The following is an 18196-nucleotide window of genomic DNA, read 5'->3' on the forward strand; positions in this document are numbered from 1 at the left end:
TCCATGCGAAGGCAAAGACGATCTTATATTGACTATTCATGACTTGAATCAAACCAACCTGAGCCCGGTTGCGTGTCCAGAGCCCTTGATGGGGATCTTGATAAGCGCTTTCCATGGGTTGTCGCATCCGTTGATGAATCAGGGCGGTCCGTTTATGCGTCTTGGAATCAGGGGAGGGAGGACGTTTGGACGCAGACTGCAGGGCGTTCATGACACGTGTGATATGTGCACCGGCTCCGGAAGCTCCAGGTGCACAAAGGAGAAATGCCAATCTCAGTGATGAGGCCATGGCGATGTTGGCTTGTAGCAATCATGGGGGAGAGCAAGCGCGTCAAGGTGGAAACCAGGTTGACTTCGGAGAAATTAGAGTTTGCCGCGAGTCAATCACTGCTATAGTCATTGGTCAGACCTCCGCGACATGACTCGCTTAAGGTTATGAGTATCTCCATCCTGCTCCACCTATTGAATCCTCATCCACCCCCTAATTGGACCAGCCTTGCCATCAAGCTCTGCACAATTTGGTCTCCCCATTTTTCCTGTTTTATGAACAATGTACCGGTACCCGGAATCGCTACGGAGTAAGTGCATCCGACTGTTCATAACTATATTAACACTTTCATCTAGAGAAAAGTGTCCATACCACGCGTGCCCCAAAACAGCTCTATTTGCTACATTTGTTTGTTGTACCACTCCCTCGACAAGCGGTCAGGAGACCATGAAGCCATTTTAGCCGTTTGAGTGTGTAGGAAAAAAGCCTTACCATGAGGGCGCGAGAGCATTGCTTGGCCGCTTCTTGTAAATTAGAAAAATAAATCAACGAGGACGTGGTACCACAATCAATTCTTGCGCTGTGCCTACATTTTGCTGTTTTGGACAGATCATGCAATGTCCCTCGTTCAGCGAGTAAGCATTACGGTGATCTCTGTGTCACATAGCTGACTTTTATCCGGAAAATATATAGGTCCCTACGCTCACCAACCTTTCAATTCCTCGTGGGTCTCGAGCGGACGGCATACAATGTCCATTCGAATTTGGCCATTCAACTCTCTCCAGTGTTCGCCGCCTTGATCAATGGGAACATGGTCGAGAGCATTGAAAGACGGGCCATTTTGGACGACATCGACGAAGATACGTTTTTGCGTTTCTGCGAATATGCCTACAAAGGGGACTTTTCAGTACCTCCACCTAAGATTGTCATCGATCCAAAATTCTCTTCATCGACACAGTTGAAAAATCCGACCACCGACAAAATTACTTCAAGCCATCCAACAACTACTCATGCTGACGGGTGTGCCGAAAAATTCTTCGAGAGCAGTAAAGGAGAGAGGCTGAACAGGTTGGCAGAAGACCTCTGCCCACCGTTCAACAACAAGCGCTACAACCCAGGTTGGAAGGATCAGATTTGCCGGCCAGGTTCGTGGTTAAGGAGGCGTAAAAGTCTGCGAAACCCTACCTATAGTACAACAAACACTCTGGCCGAGACTGCGGCCGTCCCAAATCTCCCTGATCGAAACTCAAAGCTAGGGATCGATTGGGCCAAGTTCTGCAATACCTGCCCCGAATGGGATGGCCCCGTTTTCAACGCATACAAGAATTACACGCCCTCAGAAAGCTTTACAGAGACTTTCCTTGCGCAAGCAAAATTGTATGTCTTTTGCGACAGGTACATTGTTAAGCCCCTCAGATCTCTGGTCCTGTACAAAATGCAGCGCACCTTGGCCTCTCTCAACTTGTTTCCAGAGCGGGTTCCAGAGATTTTCCTGCTGATTCAGTACATCTACGAAAATACAAGCGATGGCGACGACCTAAGGACGTTGCTCACTCAATTTGCTGCCTGCATGATAACTGTTCTTATACAACACCCCGACTGGGGCACATTCATTCGTGAGCAGCGCTCTTTCACTTCGGAGCTGTTACAACATCTGAGGAAAAGTGTGGAGACTGAGGAGCGGAGTAGCCGCCTTACCACATGACATTGTATGGTCTGCAGTAGGGAACGGTCAACCCGAGGCCATGCCTTCGCTTCCTCGCGCCAGGACTGGGTAGATAGCTAGAGCAATCACTCTTCAAATAGACATCAATTAAATGTTAGACCAAAAACTCCCACTTCCCCAATGACATGGTGCTAGGAGGATGACTATAGGCGATTGTTGAACAGACGGACTCCCCATAAATTCGACCCACTATTAAGTCCTAAACAGTCCTCCATCGAAGTCGATACAGGAAAAGTAGCCACTACCCTGCACCTTTGTGCCCCGAGAGATTCGAGAATCCAGGTAAAAGTCTGATTAATTGATCTCCATGCACAGTATTCCCATGTAGTGTCAAATCGCCCCTGTCGAGGCTCCCCTCGTAGCAAGACAGACTACAAGTCACACCATCGATGTACTACTTCGAGAGTCTGGACTCCTTGTTCTCCGCCCCAGGAAGTCATTCTGGACCATTTCTGCATAAACTCTTCGACATTCTTGTTTCCAAGTGTTGTAATTTGGGCGTTCCAGAAATAATTGCCAAGGAAACAGCCTCTCTATGGCTTCCAGCAGCTTTTCTGATGCTTCGAATGATTGAAAGTCGTTGAAGCCTGCGAGCAGAGCAGTCCTGGCTACGGTGGTTGCTCTGTCTAAACAGTCGACGTTGTCGTACAAGTGTTCACACCCCGCCGGAAGGCATTAGAGGGAACGCTGGCAGCATTATTTCTAATTCCATCTGTGGCAGTATTATCTTGCTTCTTATTGCTATTCAAAGAATCTGCCGTTGCATCTGATGTTCCTTGCTAAGCTTCTGTACGTTCGACAGTGAGGCGAATAGAAACTGATCCCAGTTTGTCGGAGCAACATAAATTGGAAGTGCCCGAAATTACGAGGCTCAAAAGAAGGAGCCGTGATGTAAACGGTCGAAGGAGGATCAAGAGGGGGTTTTAAGGCGGAAAACACTCCACAGTCCTCCGTCGCCGTAGGCAATCAGACCATGGAGATGGCGGACTCTATGATCCGAACGGGCTCGTTGATTGACAGACATGCGAATGCAATTGCGCCCGCAGACCATTGGCTGGCTGAGACTCACGTCCATTGGGCGCTCGACAATGAACACGAGGCTGAACACCCCGACTTCGGTGGTCATGTAGTTGGGCACCTATTGAGGTGAGGTGTCACATAATGATGCAGCAATGTCTTTTGCTGAAAGGAAGAGGTTATTTTAGGCAAGGCTGTAAGGCAGGACTGGGTTTTGACGGGGTCCGCTCAAGTTGCCTTCAACACAACGGTGGAGGTACGATCCAGATTTCGCATCTCCAAGTTCACCACCGGCCCAGAAACAGCTTATAGGAAATTGCTTCACAAATTGCAGCGCTATAATGCGTGCCGGGCAGAGATAGCTCGTGTCAAACCTGTTGGTCGTCATCTGGTGTGAGGTTTTAGATCGATACTAGTGCTTCGTCGCACGCCATATGGAGACGTCATCTGTGGATGTCTTCTTGGCTACTTTCCAGAAGCAACATCGGTTTCCTTGTGATGTTCATCGGGTGTCCTTGTGACCTGGCTGAAAGATTGAAAGTCGGACAATCAGCCGGTGATCTAGAACGCTTAACATACCATTAAGCTTGTTTTGGAGTGCGATAGTGCCCAACAATCGGATATTCTGAAGGCGGATTTCTCATTTCCACCGTTGCCAAGTCGGTTGCCGTTGGCCTTATTTCGAGCTCTTGCTAAAGGAAAAAGGCTTCATGTTGATTGAGAGGCAAGATAGGATAACCGACATTATCGAGACACGAGAGAAGAAGGCGTGTGAGGTCGCCGTTAGCAGATTTGCAGTGAGGACCAGTGTATGGCACAATTTTTCTTTCCTGCCGTTTCTATCATGTGTCAGAGCGAGCGGTAAAGGACGTCAGTACGGAGATGTGTGTTATTCGTTTATCCGGCAGCTACGCTGAGGACGTAGATACACTGGCACTTGGGCCATGCGGAAGGCGCCACTGTGTACTCGGTATGTTCAGAAAATTCTTCTTTGATGTGCCTCAATCTCCTGGCTACCCCCTGGGTTGCCCCCTCGCCCATTAGCACCACGCTAAACGAGGGTCGAGACTCGTCCCGGCCCGGCCCATGTGTTGTCGTAACAGGCACCCAACTTCGAAGCCTTTCCCTAGTCGGTGAACCATGTTTGGATACCAATCCTTTCTGCGTGAGGAGTTTGTCCTGGTGGAGAGAGAGCTTGAGCGCCAGGTGCCAGGCGCAGGAAATAGGCAACGACCGAGCGGGCGAGGGATTAACCGAAGTAAGCTGTGGCGGAGTACGAGGTAATAATACATAGGCAAGCTTGATCCATAATCGCCGGCGTGCTTACTCACTCTAGTGTACGCCCTGCTGCACCTATGGCATCACAAACCTTCTTCCTGTGATACACATAAGATAAAGCACCTCGTCTGGACGATGGAGATTCACCGCCTCTAAAGGGTCTACGCTGAAGGAACCGGCGTAATGGCGACGATGGAGAGTGTCTTTACTGACAAGGGCATACCACGTACGTACATAACGACTTGGGATTTCTTCAGAATCTTCCCTCAGGGATAAGAATGACAGCTAGCTAACACCCACCGTCCGTCGCTTCAGCCATCGGGCCATATGTGAGTGTGACCGCCGCGCTGCTGCATCGCAGATAGCAGTTTCCAGGGCCAGGGGTTGACGACGGGAGGGAGGAGAGGAATGTGGCGCACTGGGCTGACTGACACGCCTCTCCACCTCACGCAGTCCCAAGCCATTAAAGCCAACGGCTTTATCTTCGTCTCGGGCCAAATGCCCGCCACATTCGAGGACGGCAAGATCAAGCTGACCGAAGGCACGGTCGGCGACAAGGCTCATGCCCTGTGCCGCAACGCCGCAACGGTCCTCGAAGCCGCGGGATCCAGCCTGGAGAAAGTCGTCAAGGTCACCGTACGTTTAAGCTTACCCAGTTTCGATACTCCTTCCTCAAAATTGAGAGTCTTTGCAAATCAGTGGAAACATTTTGGAAAAAGCTAATCGCAAGACCATTTTGTTTTTCTTTCTCTACCAGGTTTTCTTTGCAAACCTCGATGATTTTGCTGAGTTCAATGAGGTCTATGGGCAATACTTCCCTCAGCGGCCCGCGCGGAGTGCTATTGAGGCGAAGCGATTGCCAGCAGGCGTGACTTTGGAGATGGAGCTCATTGCATTAGAGTGAATATATATTCACACCGGCTCTTCTTCAGACGCTTGGTGTCGAATGCTTCCAGATGGACAATTGAGATAAGAAGCAAAAACATATTCCCCTCATTGGTGCAGAAACAAGATCCTGCTTCCATTGTTGTCCTGACCACTTCACGTCGATCTCAGCAGCCTTTACCGAGGAGTTGCCCCTGTGAACTTGAAACGGCCCATTTGCTGCCATCAAGAACCGAGCTGCAGGATTTCCCGATTCTCAATGACCTTCTCCGATGGTGGATTGATACAAGATTCGACCAACGCCTTCGCCAACTGGGATAACGGGACGACCGGGGTCATCAGCGATGCAATCTTTCCGAGTAAAACACTCCCATCGGGCACGACGCCACCTGGGCGAAGCACGATCGCCTGAAATACGTCACGGCTGTCCTCGGCGATATCCAACAAGCGCCGTTCGGCGACCCCCTTTGTTTTGGCGTTAATGAACTGTCGAGCTCAACGATCCAGGAACGGAGCGGCGTACCTTCAATTTTCGGGTATCGGAGAATACCCAGAGTCTCTTGTCCTGATCCCACTCTGCCCCATTGGCACTGCAGAAGACGAAGCGGAATCTCTGTCCCGGTTGCAAACTTGGACATATCCCTTTCACGAAGGGCGGCTAAAGTGAAATCAACGCCGACCTTCTTCGCGGTCTCGAGATCGGGAAAGTCCTCGACCTTGCCTCCTAAACACCTGGGGTATGAGATCAGTCTCCCCTAGCAGTCATAGGACTCATGTGTAAACCCCCTACCAAACACAGCCTTGTGCTCCCAGTAGTTGTTCGAGAAGGTCTGCCGGATAGGCATGAAAGTCCTCGTGCAGAATGACCTGTACCTTGGGATTTTGACTCAGACTTTTGCCAATGCAGCGCCTGGTAACGACAATGATTGATGAAATTCTGGAGTTCTCAATAGACTGGACAACGACTTCTTTGCCCACGAACCCAGTAGCGCCAACGATAATGATCTTCATGATCTCAACATAGACAATTCTGACACTTTGATAATCGTAGCACTTCCGTCTGGCTTGATGGGCTGTACTATGAATCAACTAAAAGCGAGTGAGCTTCGAGGGAACGGATATTTAAGTAAAATAAACAGACTACTCACGAATAGTTGCGTAGACGAGCGAAAAGCCTCGCACCGAGTGAATACTGTTGTTTTGAGGTTGCGTTGTTTTCAGCTCACACTTAGGCATAAAGCCCTCGTCCGACTCCAACGCGTACAAGGGTCCTACAGACCGAGACAGGCCTATCCGGGGGGAGTTTCGGACATAGCAAGTCCAGAGCAAACGGTCCAGCTCAGGGTGTCCGGGGCGAATGTATTTTATAGGTGGAATCCAATCCCCATGCACTAGCCTTGGTAGACCTCACGTGTGGAAGGGCTAACCAGTTGTGTAGACAGACAATGTAGATGTCATACGCCCTAGCTAGGTGTATTACCTGGGTGTGGATTCCCGCTGGCGATATCAGAGGAGGATTTGGCGACAAAGAATATCAGTTAAGGTCTGGGAGGCGTTGTTACTACGGGGCATTTCATTCAAAACCTGTTTGGTCCCAGGAGATGGGCGAATATTGTTAAGAAATCCCAGAATTTCATCCCCTGGCGTAGGAGTTCAGACCGAACAGGTGGGACCGACGCATTGAACTCTTCAATCACACAGCGGAACGTGCAGGCGTCACATTCGCACGGAGAGCTGCAGATATGGCGGGACTGCGAATGAGCGATGATGCAAGGTGGTTCCTCAGCAGTGATCAAGTCAATCGGATAATATGTTGACTGAGGGAACTGGATGAGTGAATTGGGGTAATCATCTCTATCCAAGGTGAGCGCAACCTCATGCGGACTTCTGAGGGGCGAGAAGAGACTCCGACAATCATTTCCGCCCGCAAAGGTTCAGGGCAAACTAGTGGATAGGTACCTGGAGGCTTGCGCGGTTCCAACCGTGCGGTGCTGCTTCGAGATGTCTTTGCCTGGCGCCGTCCGCTGGCAAACTTGAAATCACATCTGGCTTCATGAGAAGCACTCTGTGCGCAGCAGATCAGCCATATGACTCCCAATAACGCCTCTGGCCTTACCAACACGTTGACCGCAACGCTTGTAAAAAGGCTCGCAATGTAAATCCGTTGTCCTTGGCTTGTCGTTCAATCATTTCAATCATCATGCCTGCCCCACAGATCTCATCGACATCATCGCAACACTCGGTCGTAGGTCTGCCCTTTCACTGATCCGCCCCCCATTGCTGTTCGCGCATTGCGCCGGAACCCTTCTCTGTTGTTTCTGAGATCTTCAGCTGCCTCCTTATTGAGGGGATCAGAAGCATTCGGCTCCAGGAAAAGGAACTGTCCGTCGAGTTAGCCACGTACGTTCAACAATACCAAATCTCGTAATTATATGGTTTACCTGCATGCCGACAATAACAGCATTCAGATTCAATACTGGTTTCCAGTCTTCTCTTAGAATATTCAAGCAGACGTTTCCCTCTAGATCGATGTTCGGATGGTAGATCTTCTGCGTGCATTTGACTTTCGGTGGATCATGTGGGAAGTTCTGATTGATGGAGAAGGTGAACACAAAGCTGCCGCCTTTGTACATTCCTTCATCGGGTTCGATTGTGAGGGTGAAGTTTAGGATGTCGTCGGGGTTTGGGAACGTCGTCTTCATGGTCGACCCGAGTGACAGTTCACTGAGATCTGAGAGAAAGATGATTAGAGACGCCATTGTCCGTCCAGAGCGGGTGGTTCACGTCGTTGTTCACCTTTTTGCACGCGAAGTTGCGCAGCAGTGACCTTCTTCTTCTTCTGTGACACCCCTTGTGCCTGTTCATCCTTTTGCTGCTGTTGTTTCTGCATCTCTTCATCAGTCACGCGCAACAAGCACCTAGAACCCACTCATACCATCGACCATATTTTCATCATCTTGCCGGTGAGTCGTCGTCACCACAGGGCGACCGAACTGTTTTGGGAATATTTGCTTCTAGAGAGATTCTAAGGAGGTGATGAAAAGCGTGAGAGACGAGAATTTGTCGACAGAGGCGGGCGAGTCCGATAAATGAGTTGTAGAGGTGACAGAAGGAGCAATGAGGGTAGGGCGCAGCCTGACAGTTGGTCGGCAAAGGGTTTGATCCTAGGCAGTGGGAAAATACGAGCACCAGGAGCGAGGGGGATCCACCAGGAAAATTTACAAATAGTGTAGATTGTATAGATGGCAATTTATCGAAGTTTCAGAGAAAGTGAGAGATGAAGACCGGATTACACATCGGGGAGCGGTACTTGGTAACATTGATTTGGGCGCCTCACATGACGCAGGTGGTATCCGCGGCCTCGCCTCTTGTGAGAAGACCCGCCGAATATAGAGAGGGCAAAACTTTTTTACATGTATTTAATCCCAACTTCAACACCATTTTATGGCGGATTCATTGCTAAATAGACAGGAAGTTGTGTCTCCGCCAACTTCGGTAGTAAAGGAGATTGATCTCACTCCTTGAAAATATCCTAATATGCTTGGAACTCCCCATGATGCCGACCTTGATCCAACCGTTACCATCTGGGATACAATCATCTCCTATTGAAACAGCAGAGCAGACCGGTCTTGCCGAGGAACCAACAACATCCGGTGAAGCGAACAACGGAAAGAGCTGCCGTTGTCCACAAGAGCGCTTGGAAAAAGTGAGTGCTTCGACTTGTCGCCCTAGACTTTTCGAGGGGTTAGTCAGGCCCAGTATTGAGACGCGGAATGGTACTTACAGTAAACCCGAAGTTGTCGACACTATCACTAGTAATGATAACCGAAAGCAAGGCATTCGAAAAGATCCACGTTGCCACGAGTCGAGTTCGGAAGTTCTTGTACGAGTCTTCCAAGGTTTTGTCTTCCTTCTCCACCGGTGGCACGTACGGCGCCAAAGCACGTCGGACCGTGGCCTCGAACTGAGAGTCGATATCGGCTTGGGGTCTGTCCACCTCTTCCACCACGGTTGCCTTGCCTTTCTCGTCCTTCTTGGTTTGAGCCGAAGGCAACACGTCCGCTTTGTCCGCACCTTTGGTTCCCCAGGAGACATCATGCCAATTGCTAAAAGCATAGATCATGAGGATGTTGATGAAGGATGGCATGAGGAGCAGATACTGGATGAAAGAGGTGAACATGTGCCAAGGATCCATGTACAGGAAGGAGGCCACAAAGTACAATCCGAAGGTAGCAGCCAGTGCGATGATAACAATACCTGGTCCGGTCGAGGAGAAGAAAGATTTGATGAACTCATTGGCGCCCTCATTGGTGACGATGTCGGTGCCGTCCTTCGATGTGAATGCCCGAATCACCAAGTACATGGATAAGACAATCACATAGAGCTGAATGACAGCGAAGACGCAGAATGAGATAACATAAGCGACTTTGGAACCCTTGGGACGATTCCCCAAGGCGAGGATGAATTGCAAAAGAAGGAAAGCCAGGTAAGTGTACTGTAGGATCGTGTTGATGATCGGGGTCGCACTGTTGCCGAATGGAAAAGCATGGTTGTTGTTGTTACTGCTGGGCTGACCGACCAGATCCATGAGAATTTTGGTGGTCAGCCAGAATGCCGCGAGTGAGAACCAGGAAAGGACAACCGAGACAATGTTGTATATCATTTGGATGTGAAAGAAGATCATTCGGATGATGTTGTGGCCGGATTTGTACATGCGGGAGAAGTGCATGAGGGAGTAGATGGAGGCGGCAAAGGACCCGTTGAGCCAACGTCGACGTTGACCAATAAATTCCGCAGCACCTTCAGGCACATCGGTTTCGGCTTTCGAGGCCTTGACGTAGGTAAGGTGCCATTTTGAGCCTGCTTTCGCGACCAACTCAAAACACAAGATACGGTCCTCGGCCAAGAACATGTTCTTCTTGAAAATGTTCATTCCTTCGATACCCTTCTTACCAAGTCGTTTCGAAAGGGTGTGATCACCGTGGAAATACTGTTCCAGAGGACGACCCATGATCGCTCGGAAACGGTACGCTGAGAAAGCACCGGGCAACACACTGACGTAGCCAAAGGAACTCTCCAACGGCTTATCCAAGATGTTACTGATCTTGTACTCGAAGTTTTGCGCGGCGACAAGGGGATTCAGGAGCTTCCGGCCGAAGACTCCTCCGCGACCCAACATGGCATGAATCTCACCGCAGGCGCCTCCGAGGTCCTTGTCGTTGTAGAAAGCTTCCCACAGAGCCATGATAGCCTTTGAACCGGGCTTTGTGCCGGCATCGAGGAGAATGCAAATCTCGGGGTTCAGGATGCGACCAAATGCGTTAAACAGCCATCGGTGGGAGTTAATCTTCTTGCTGTTCTTTTGCTTCAGGCAGAACATCATCTGCACTGGAGGGAGGGAAGTGGGGTCGTTGTCGTTGGGTCGAATTAGCTGCTGATTAGCCGTCACTGAGAGCTGGGTAGTGTATTCGAAGATATGAACCACGGTCTCCTTTCCATCAACGTCCTTCTTCATGACCCCGTCTTGGTACACACCGACAGTAGCAAGAACATCCAACGTATTCTTGTCGCAAGGGTCGATTCCGTCGAAAACTAGACACACGACAATTTTCTGCCAGGCAGGTCCGCCCTTGTTCCAGAACTCGGATTTCTTCAAGTTGACAATGTCACGGATATTCTGCATTACGCCGTGTAATGTGCGGGCAGTCAAGACCTTGTCCTCGTTGTAGGCGGTAATGGCGATGAGAAGCTCAGTGTGACGGTTGTACATGGCGGGGCGCAGGTTGTAGCCATTCTTCAGGGTGAAATCATCGGGGTCACAGGTCGCGGCCGTGTAGCGCATGTGTGTAAACTCCTCGCTGCCCCCTTCCAGGTCGGTCCGGTATTTGGCCTGAATGGCATTTTGGATGGCACTGGGCACTGGATAGTCAATACTCAGGACACTGTTGACCACCTTGACTTTTCTGGTGGCGTAGCGTTTGACTGAGCCGAAACCGGGAGCCTGTCTTTGTTGCCATGCTTCGGTCGAGGCACTTCTCTCGGTTGGGTCAGGGTACCCAGGAGTCGCGAACCCGGCCTGCGTGTTGCTCAAACCGTAGCCCCCATCACGCCCATAGGCCTGAGTGTGTTGAGGGTTATACCCAGTAACCGGGACTTTTGATTTGTCTCCACCTTCGTACGTCTCATTCAGAGTATAGATCGACTCTTGTCCTGGGGTCAATGGGCGAGAATGGGGGTCGTCATAGTGGGATTGATAGGCGGCGTTCTGGTGTAGTAAGGAATGCTCTGCTTCGTCGTCTGAATGCTGTTCCGTTCGTCTGTAAGCCTACACAAGGTTAGTCCGGCTTGTCTCGTAGCGTTGAGGTCTCGAAACACGTACATTTGTGGGTGGTATGTCATTGAGTGGGTGGCCGTTGTCATAACCGGCAGGATATTGGTTTGCCATGGCACTGAAGCTGAAGCGTGGCTCGATTGGAAAGGTGGTTGTTGTGTTAGGCAAGGCGGTTCGAGCGCTGAGACCCGACACCACCGCAGATATGTTGGTGATCCAGCGAGCAACGAGTGATAGGAGATAAGTCACCGGCTAAGTGAGACGATGGCCGTGTGTACGACTGACAGCCGCCAGGGCTGGTCAGAGGGAAGATAGTTGCTGATGGATAAGTGCGCTGATGGCTGATGCGGGCTGTCAGAGGGAGGACGAAATGTGAATTACTAGGTGATATGGAGGATCAAATGCGGAGACAAAAAGGAAAAGGAACGTAAGTTGGAGATCTCAAAGGAGAGAACAAAGGATCAGAACCAAGAGGTGTCGACTGCGATCGGATTAGGACGTTTACAAGATTTTCATGGAGAAATAACCAGCAAGATGGAGGGACAAAGAGGTGTGTTTCGGTTTTTTTGGGTTTCTGATCAGTTACACCCGCCCGCACAGCCTGCTGAAAAGCAGCTCAGCCCTTTTTTGCCAGGTTATAAACGGACTAAAAGATCCCCTGAGCTGAAAGAGGCGAATCGGGCTGCGGACGCAGGGAAATGGGAGCAAGGCGCTGACGACAGGCATGGCACTAAGTACTGGGGGCGCTGGTGCTACTGTACCTACCGGATACTGCTGGGATATTGGCAGGTGGTCACTGTGCCCAGAAGGCCAGTCTCAGGCGCAGAGTGCTCGCCTAACTAGCTGCGCACGCACTAAGCATATTGCTTGGGTTTCTGGGCTAAACGAATCCCTGACACCTTCCCAGCGACAAAGACTTTCAGCTGGACCGCAACGAGTTTCCTGCTGCTTACCTAGCCAGGGATGCCCTCAGATAGAATGTGTCTCTCTGTACATAGTGATACAGCACGGTGACTGTCCGACGAGATCAAACAGCAACACATACAAGAAGGTGGTATACCCCCATCCTTCATCCTCCATTCCCCCCCCCCCCCAAAAACCCTGAGCGGATCGAATCTTGGATCTCAACGATGAAACACCGGTGACGAACAAGTGGATCCCATCAAGAGTTTGCCCACGTAAACGATGGTGGCGTCCGCGCGGGCCCTCTCCCTACCTAGGTTTGGACCAAATTCCATTCCCCCGCAGTTTCCGTTCTAATGGCTTCCAAGGGGACTAGAAAGAATTGTTCGCTGCATGCGTCGAGTTCGCGACTTCTATTCGAGTCGACTTACCGGGTCATGAGGATGATCACCGCATGTCCTGAGCCTGCTGCCTTGTATTCAGCTGATTCGTAAACGGTTCAACCGACTCTGACATCGCTCGCGTAGAATATGCATTTGGGCGCCACAGAGTAAGACCTTGACTTAAACAGTGTGTTCCCATATTTAGACCTGTGATCTGTAACAAGCAAAGGGCTTGCGCCACAGGTGGCACTGCGCCCATCCGGATTTGGAGCACATAGCATTAGGGTATTATTACTCTGTGCAGGAGACATCTGCGGTGCTCAGGTGAGAGACGAACAAACCATTTCAATGCGACCATGATGATCCTCAATGTGCAGAGATTAAACTATCATCACCAGCGTTGCTGCGTTGTCATAGTGAGCTGGCCGGAACTCGTTGCTGCCCCTATTCTCGAGTGGATGTGGATCGTAGGCACACCTAAAAAGTGCACAGAGTACCGAGCATGTTGATTATCTTTTTCTTTCCCTCTCTCTATACGAGGTTCATGTTCAGGTGTTATTGAGATTCGAAGAAGAGAAGAAATGCTTAGAACTGTTCTCTAGGGTTTGTCCTTTGTGTCGTTGACCGGTGCGCACTGCGCTCGATGAAACCATATGTGTGTGACTTGGATCTGCTGCAACATCTCGATGGCTGATCACTTTCCACAACGGGTCAAATGTCTGTTTGCAGCGTGCACAGCCCTGGACGATGTGCAACTTAGTTAGGGATTCATTTTGGCGGGCACAAAACCCAAACTCCTTGCGTGTCGATTCGCATCGCCATAAGTACATGGAATGTATGGAGCACCGAGATTGCATCATAGTCGGGTCGGTCACCAGTTTGCGAAGGATTTCTGCTCACTGCTGGGCTGATGAAGCGCTTGGGGCCGCGTTGACGTCTGATTGGAAGGAAGTCAATGGCTGGTCAGGAGATTTTCAATAGCTTCTCAGGCCTGCCGAGCTGCTCAGACCGCAGACCCTTGCAGCAGCTTGTTTGAAGGAGAAATTTTGCGGGCGCCCCTTGCAGGTAGTAGGCGAACCAAGCTTTCTTTGAGCGAGGCCTAGGGAGACTGCGAGCCAACCGTAGCCATCCGTGGTTGGGGTCCACCGCCCCGAGGCTTCGTGGACAATGCCCCTTCATCTCGCACTCGCCCGTCAGTCACCATCGCCTTCTGCCCGTCCCCCTCGAGCCTCAGTCAATGTCCAGTCGCCGCAGTGAGCCCATTTGCTTGTGCCTTTCCGCTCGTTTCTTTTGGCTGTCTCCATCCTCTCCACCACATACCTCTGTGCTGGACCTGGCTGGAGGGTCGAGAACAAGAGATCTGCTGGCCCAACTCATCCGCGATTGAATTGCTCTCTGACTCCTCTTCGTCCCTCGCACCGAGCTCCTTCAGTCTTTCATACCTACTTCGATTCAGTCCTTTTCAAGTTGGATTTTGGCATGTTTTAAGAGACGTTGTCTCGTCCCACATTCTTTTGTCTGTTTTCGGCCAGGGAGCCCATCACTGTCCAGTCGCTTTCTTTCGACCACGCACTCTTGCTTTTCGTCAGTCCAAGAACTCGTGGTTGATCCACAGTCGTTCGGCATTATTCATAATCATTTCAGTATCGCATCCTCTGACGTTGTGTCAACCTGATATCTGTAAAAAGGCATTAGGGTGGAGGTGGAAAAGCTACGACAGCAGATATTTCACGAGTCACAAGAAGAAATTTTACGCGGGATCAATACGACCAATTCGCCAGGCGCCATTCACCCGTAGCTCTGCTATTGTGGGAGATAAACATTTGAACCTTCGCAGAAAACGACGCCGCAATGGCGTCGAACAAACGTATGCACCCCCCACTGAGATATTTGAATCAAGCTGATATCGAGTCCAGTTTTCGAGTCTCCTGCGCACCAGTTATTTCGGCGCTGTGTCCAATGCCCCCCTGATCCTCCGAGCTGCCCGGCATGCGGCGTGGATGAGACGTGCTCCTTGACTGCTCAGTCATGCGACTCCTGCGCATCCACGACGTGCGTGAAAATCGGATCTCTGCCCGGACAATCGGCGCCCAAAAAGTCCACACCGGTTGGCGGTATCGTCGGAGGTGTTGTCGGTGGTGTTATCCTCCTGGTTGCCATCGTCTATTTAGTCTACCGGTTTCGCATGCGCAAGAGACGGCAGGCTATTGCTTGGGATCCTCCAGAAAAGAGAGACCAATCCACCCTTCACCGCGCCGACCGTCAGTCCACCAGATCTGCCCATTCGATAGCCTCCACGGTATTTACGCGAGCCTCAAATGTCATTCAGATCGCCTACATTCCAGGGGTCACCGTCCGGTCACCCCCAGACTCACCGGGATTGATGATTCCGCCTGTACCCTCGATTCCTGGTGGGATGGCCTCCCACTCTTCCACCTCATCACCCCAGCTGGAGCAGCATTTCTTCATGCCGAAGGACCTGAGAGATTCTACCTGGTCAGATACTTCTTCTATTGACCCGAGAATCAGTCTTGCGCCTAGTCTGGCTCGCAATAGCGTGGCGACAACTATTTACCGAAGCGATGCTATTGTCCCACCAATACCAGCTCAGCAGGCCTTCCGAGCACAAGCCAATGTTGTCAGTGTCAAATCCGGCTCAAACACGCCAGGAACATCCTCAACACCTAGCACGAGAACTCCACAAATTCCACAGATGCCCAAAATGGGAAGCAGTAACAGCTCCATTGTCGCGAGAAATGTAACTGCACGGCCTATTGAGGTCAAGAAAGCCAACCCGGCGGCTAGAGTCCCTACGCTCGCAAATCTGGCTAAAGAAGCTGCACGAAAGAGCGGCACTGCAGCAAGCTCTAAGGAGAGCATTCCTTTTTTCGTGGACGAGAAGGAAGTTGTGGCTTCTCCAGCCACCACAACTCCCATTACCGTCCTGGATGACTCACCGATCTCACCTCTCGCAATACCGAGGCAGCCCTTTGCCGCAAATCACTCAGCAAGGTCATCATCCGTGAGCGCTATTCTCTCTCTGGACGGCTCTAAAGAAGGCTCTTCGAGCGGGCCAACACACCGTCACACTGGTAGCGCCACGCTGAGTGCTGTGATTGAGGATGCTATCAACCGGGCCAGAAATCCTGAGCACATGAAGGTCAACAGTCCGACCTTGCGGCCAGAGCTGGTCAAACATGATTCTGGGCCGTTCTCGGATGCCAATGAAGTGAAAGAGAATTTACCTTGATGTATAAATACCCTTTTTTCGTTTCTCTATATCCGCCACCTTGAACGCCGGCATGTGCCACGAGGGCCCCCTGATGATATTTTGGTGATTAGGTTAGAATGATCTTGATATCGATCTCACTAGGGAAATTACACTCCATATTACCACCAAAATGAAAGAATGCTCCATTAATCTCCAAGCCTCTTCTGAGAATTCTTCTATCACCCATGTCGCAAAGTCTGTACAATATCATCTGGAGCGAATGGTTAGAGCGAGTTTAATACAGTGAGCCGAATATGGCGATATCACGTGACACAATGAGCTAGTCGTGACACGGCATTAACGGCCATCAAACGCGTCTGGAACGCGTTCAATTACGCGCCTTGATCTGCCACATGATTGTGAACAGAGTAAATGTTTCCAACTTGTGTACAAACCACTTTCTTCTGACAACTAGTCAACATGGGCATCAAGATGGCAGGAGATTCTTCACCGCATCGACTCTCGCCTTCTCAGAATGATGTTAACCTCCCCGATGCTCCACCAGCACCTGACATTGACCATGACGGAATTGAAGATGATACAGTAGTAAAATCTGAGAACCAGCCGCCTGTGGCACTGGAAGACTTATTTGACGGCGATGGTGATGGTGACGATCTTGGAAGCGGCGCTCCTACGTCCAGCGAAGCTAACGTCCCTTCTTCACAACCTGAATCGGCACCGAACTCATCAGAAAACGCCCCAGCGACTTCACAGCAGGAGTCATATTCCGATCCGACCATAATGAAACAGTTCTATGCCCGACTCTTTCCCTTTCGAGCCCTTTTCCAATGGCTCAACCACTCCCCTAAACCGGGACCAGATTTCTCCAATCGAGAGTTCGCGTTGACCCTTCCGAACGACGCGTATCTTCGATATCAATCCTACCCTACAGCGGACTTGCTACGCAAAGACATCCTGCAACATATCCCTTCTCGATTTGAGATTGGTCCGGTCTACACTACAAACCCAAGGGAGCGAAAGACGCTGAGGAAAAGCTCCATGTTCAGACCCTTGAGTAAAGAGATCGTCTTCGACATTGATTTAACGGACTACGACGACATTCGTACATGCTGTGAAAAGGCAAATATTTGTTCGAAATGCTGGTCCTTCGCCACAATGGCAATTAAAGTCGTCGATGTTGCTCTGAGAGAAGACTTTGGCTTTGAACACATCATTTGGATTTATTCCGGACGTCGCGGCGTCCACGCCTGGATCAGTGATAAGGAAGCCAGAGAATTAGACGATGACAAACGCAAAGCTATCACCGGGTACTTCGAAGTGTTGAAGGGAGGTGTGCAAGGTGGCAAACGAGTGAATCTCAAACGGCCACTGCACCCTCATATTGCTCGAAGCCTGGAGATTTTGAAACCATACTTTCAACAGGTCTTGATCGACCAGGATCCATTCATGTCTCAGAAAGGACAAGACCGTCTCCTCCAGTTGCTTCCAGACAAGGCGCTGAACGAGGCCCTGGTCAAGAAGTGGTCAAGCAGCCCAGACCGACCGAGCATCAGGAAGTGGGAAGACATCGATGCTCTGGCCAAGACTGGTGTTAGCAAGACCTTGGACACCAAGGCCTTGGTCGAAGCAAAGCAAGATATTCTCCTCGAGTACACATATCCGAGATTGGATGTGGAAGTCGGCAAGAAGCGAATCCATTTGCTGAAAAGTCCCTTTGTCGTGCACCCTGGCACGGGACGAGTGTGCGTGCCCATCACAGCCGGTGGTGATATGAGCCGAGCCGAGTCCTTTGACCCGCTCTCCGTGCCCAAGGTCAACGAACTACTCAGAGAAGTTGATCAATTTGGCGGTAACGACGAAGCTGGCGAACGAGCAAACGGGTATATTGAGGATGGCGTCACAATGAGGAAGCTGAATGATTGGGAGAAGACCAGGCTCAAACCCTATGTCGAACTGTTTGACGCGTTTGTCAAATGCTTGCTCAAGAGCGAAATGGTTCGAGTAAAAAGAGAGCGGGACGAGGACGGAGCCACCGGAGCCGACAGTATAGAATTTTGAAGAGCGGGCGCCATTTTGGTGAAACAGCGCTCATTTTCTTCGGCCTGACTTGGTCTTGCCCGCCTCCACAAAATCCAACCAAATCCAGTTTCCTGGAAAGCCCTACTCCTTGCAT

At 50.6% G+C, this 18196-nt stretch overlaps 6 protein-coding genes across 6 annotated transcripts; 4 read left to right on the top strand and 2 right to left on the bottom strand.

Moving 5' to 3' along the window:
- Positions 1–880: 880 nt before the first annotated feature.
- Z519_10175 (uncharacterized protein) lies at positions 881–1973 on the top strand (the record flags this gene model as incomplete). Its single annotated transcript, XM_016767892.1, has 2 exons — positions 881–903; positions 962–1973. The coding sequence occupies 2 exons, from the start codon at positions 881–883 to the stop codon at positions 1971–1973; spliced, it is 1035 nt and encodes a 344-aa protein (XP_016615990.1).
- Positions 1974–4697: 2724 nt separating this feature from the next.
- On the top strand, positions 4698–5193 carry Z519_10176 (uncharacterized protein; the record flags this gene model as incomplete). The annotated part of the gene is made up of 2 exons (XM_016767893.1): positions 4698–4925; positions 5047–5193. The coding sequence occupies 2 exons, from the start codon at positions 4698–4700 to the stop codon at positions 5191–5193; spliced, it is 375 nt and encodes a 124-aa protein (XP_016615991.1).
- A 206-nt stretch (positions 5194–5399) lies between these two features.
- On the bottom strand, positions 5400–6185 carry Z519_10177 (uncharacterized protein; the record flags this gene model as incomplete). Its single annotated transcript, XM_016767894.1, has 3 exons — positions 5400–5668; positions 5698–5906; positions 5965–6185. The coding sequence occupies 3 exons, from the start codon at positions 6183–6185 to the stop codon at positions 5400–5402; spliced, it is 699 nt and encodes a 232-aa protein (XP_016615992.1).
- Positions 6186–7401: 1216 nt separating this feature from the next.
- Positions 7402–11619, bottom strand: Z519_10178 (chitin synthase 3; the record flags this gene model as incomplete). The annotated part of the gene is made up of 8 exons (XM_016767895.1): positions 7402–7554; positions 7616–7905; positions 7971–8058; positions 8110–8130; positions 8169–8309; positions 8842–8907; positions 8959–11499; positions 11554–11619. The coding sequence occupies 8 exons, from the start codon at positions 11617–11619 to the stop codon at positions 7402–7404; spliced, it is 3366 nt and encodes a 1121-aa protein (XP_016615993.1).
- Positions 11620–14642: 3023 nt separating this feature from the next.
- On the top strand, positions 14643–16041 carry Z519_10179 (uncharacterized protein; the record flags this gene model as incomplete). Its single annotated transcript, XM_016767896.1, has 2 exons — positions 14643–14658; positions 14708–16041. The coding sequence occupies 2 exons, from the start codon at positions 14643–14645 to the stop codon at positions 16039–16041; spliced, it is 1350 nt and encodes a 449-aa protein (XP_016615994.1).
- A 441-nt stretch (positions 16042–16482) lies between these two features.
- On the top strand, positions 16483–18081 carry Z519_10180 (uncharacterized protein; the record flags this gene model as incomplete). The annotated part of the gene is made up of 1 exon (XM_016767897.1): positions 16483–18081. The coding sequence occupies one exon, from the start codon at positions 16483–16485 to the stop codon at positions 18079–18081; it is 1599 nt and encodes a 532-aa protein (XP_016615995.1).
- Between the last annotated feature and the right edge of the window lie 115 nt (positions 18082–18196).

Source organism: Cladophialophora bantiana (genome assembly GCF_000835475.1).
Source record: "Cladophialophora bantiana CBS 173.52 unplaced genomic scaffold supercont1.17, whole genome shotgun sequence".
NCBI classification, from domain to species: Eukaryota; Fungi; Ascomycota; class Eurotiomycetes; order Chaetothyriales; family Herpotrichiellaceae; genus Cladophialophora; species Cladophialophora bantiana.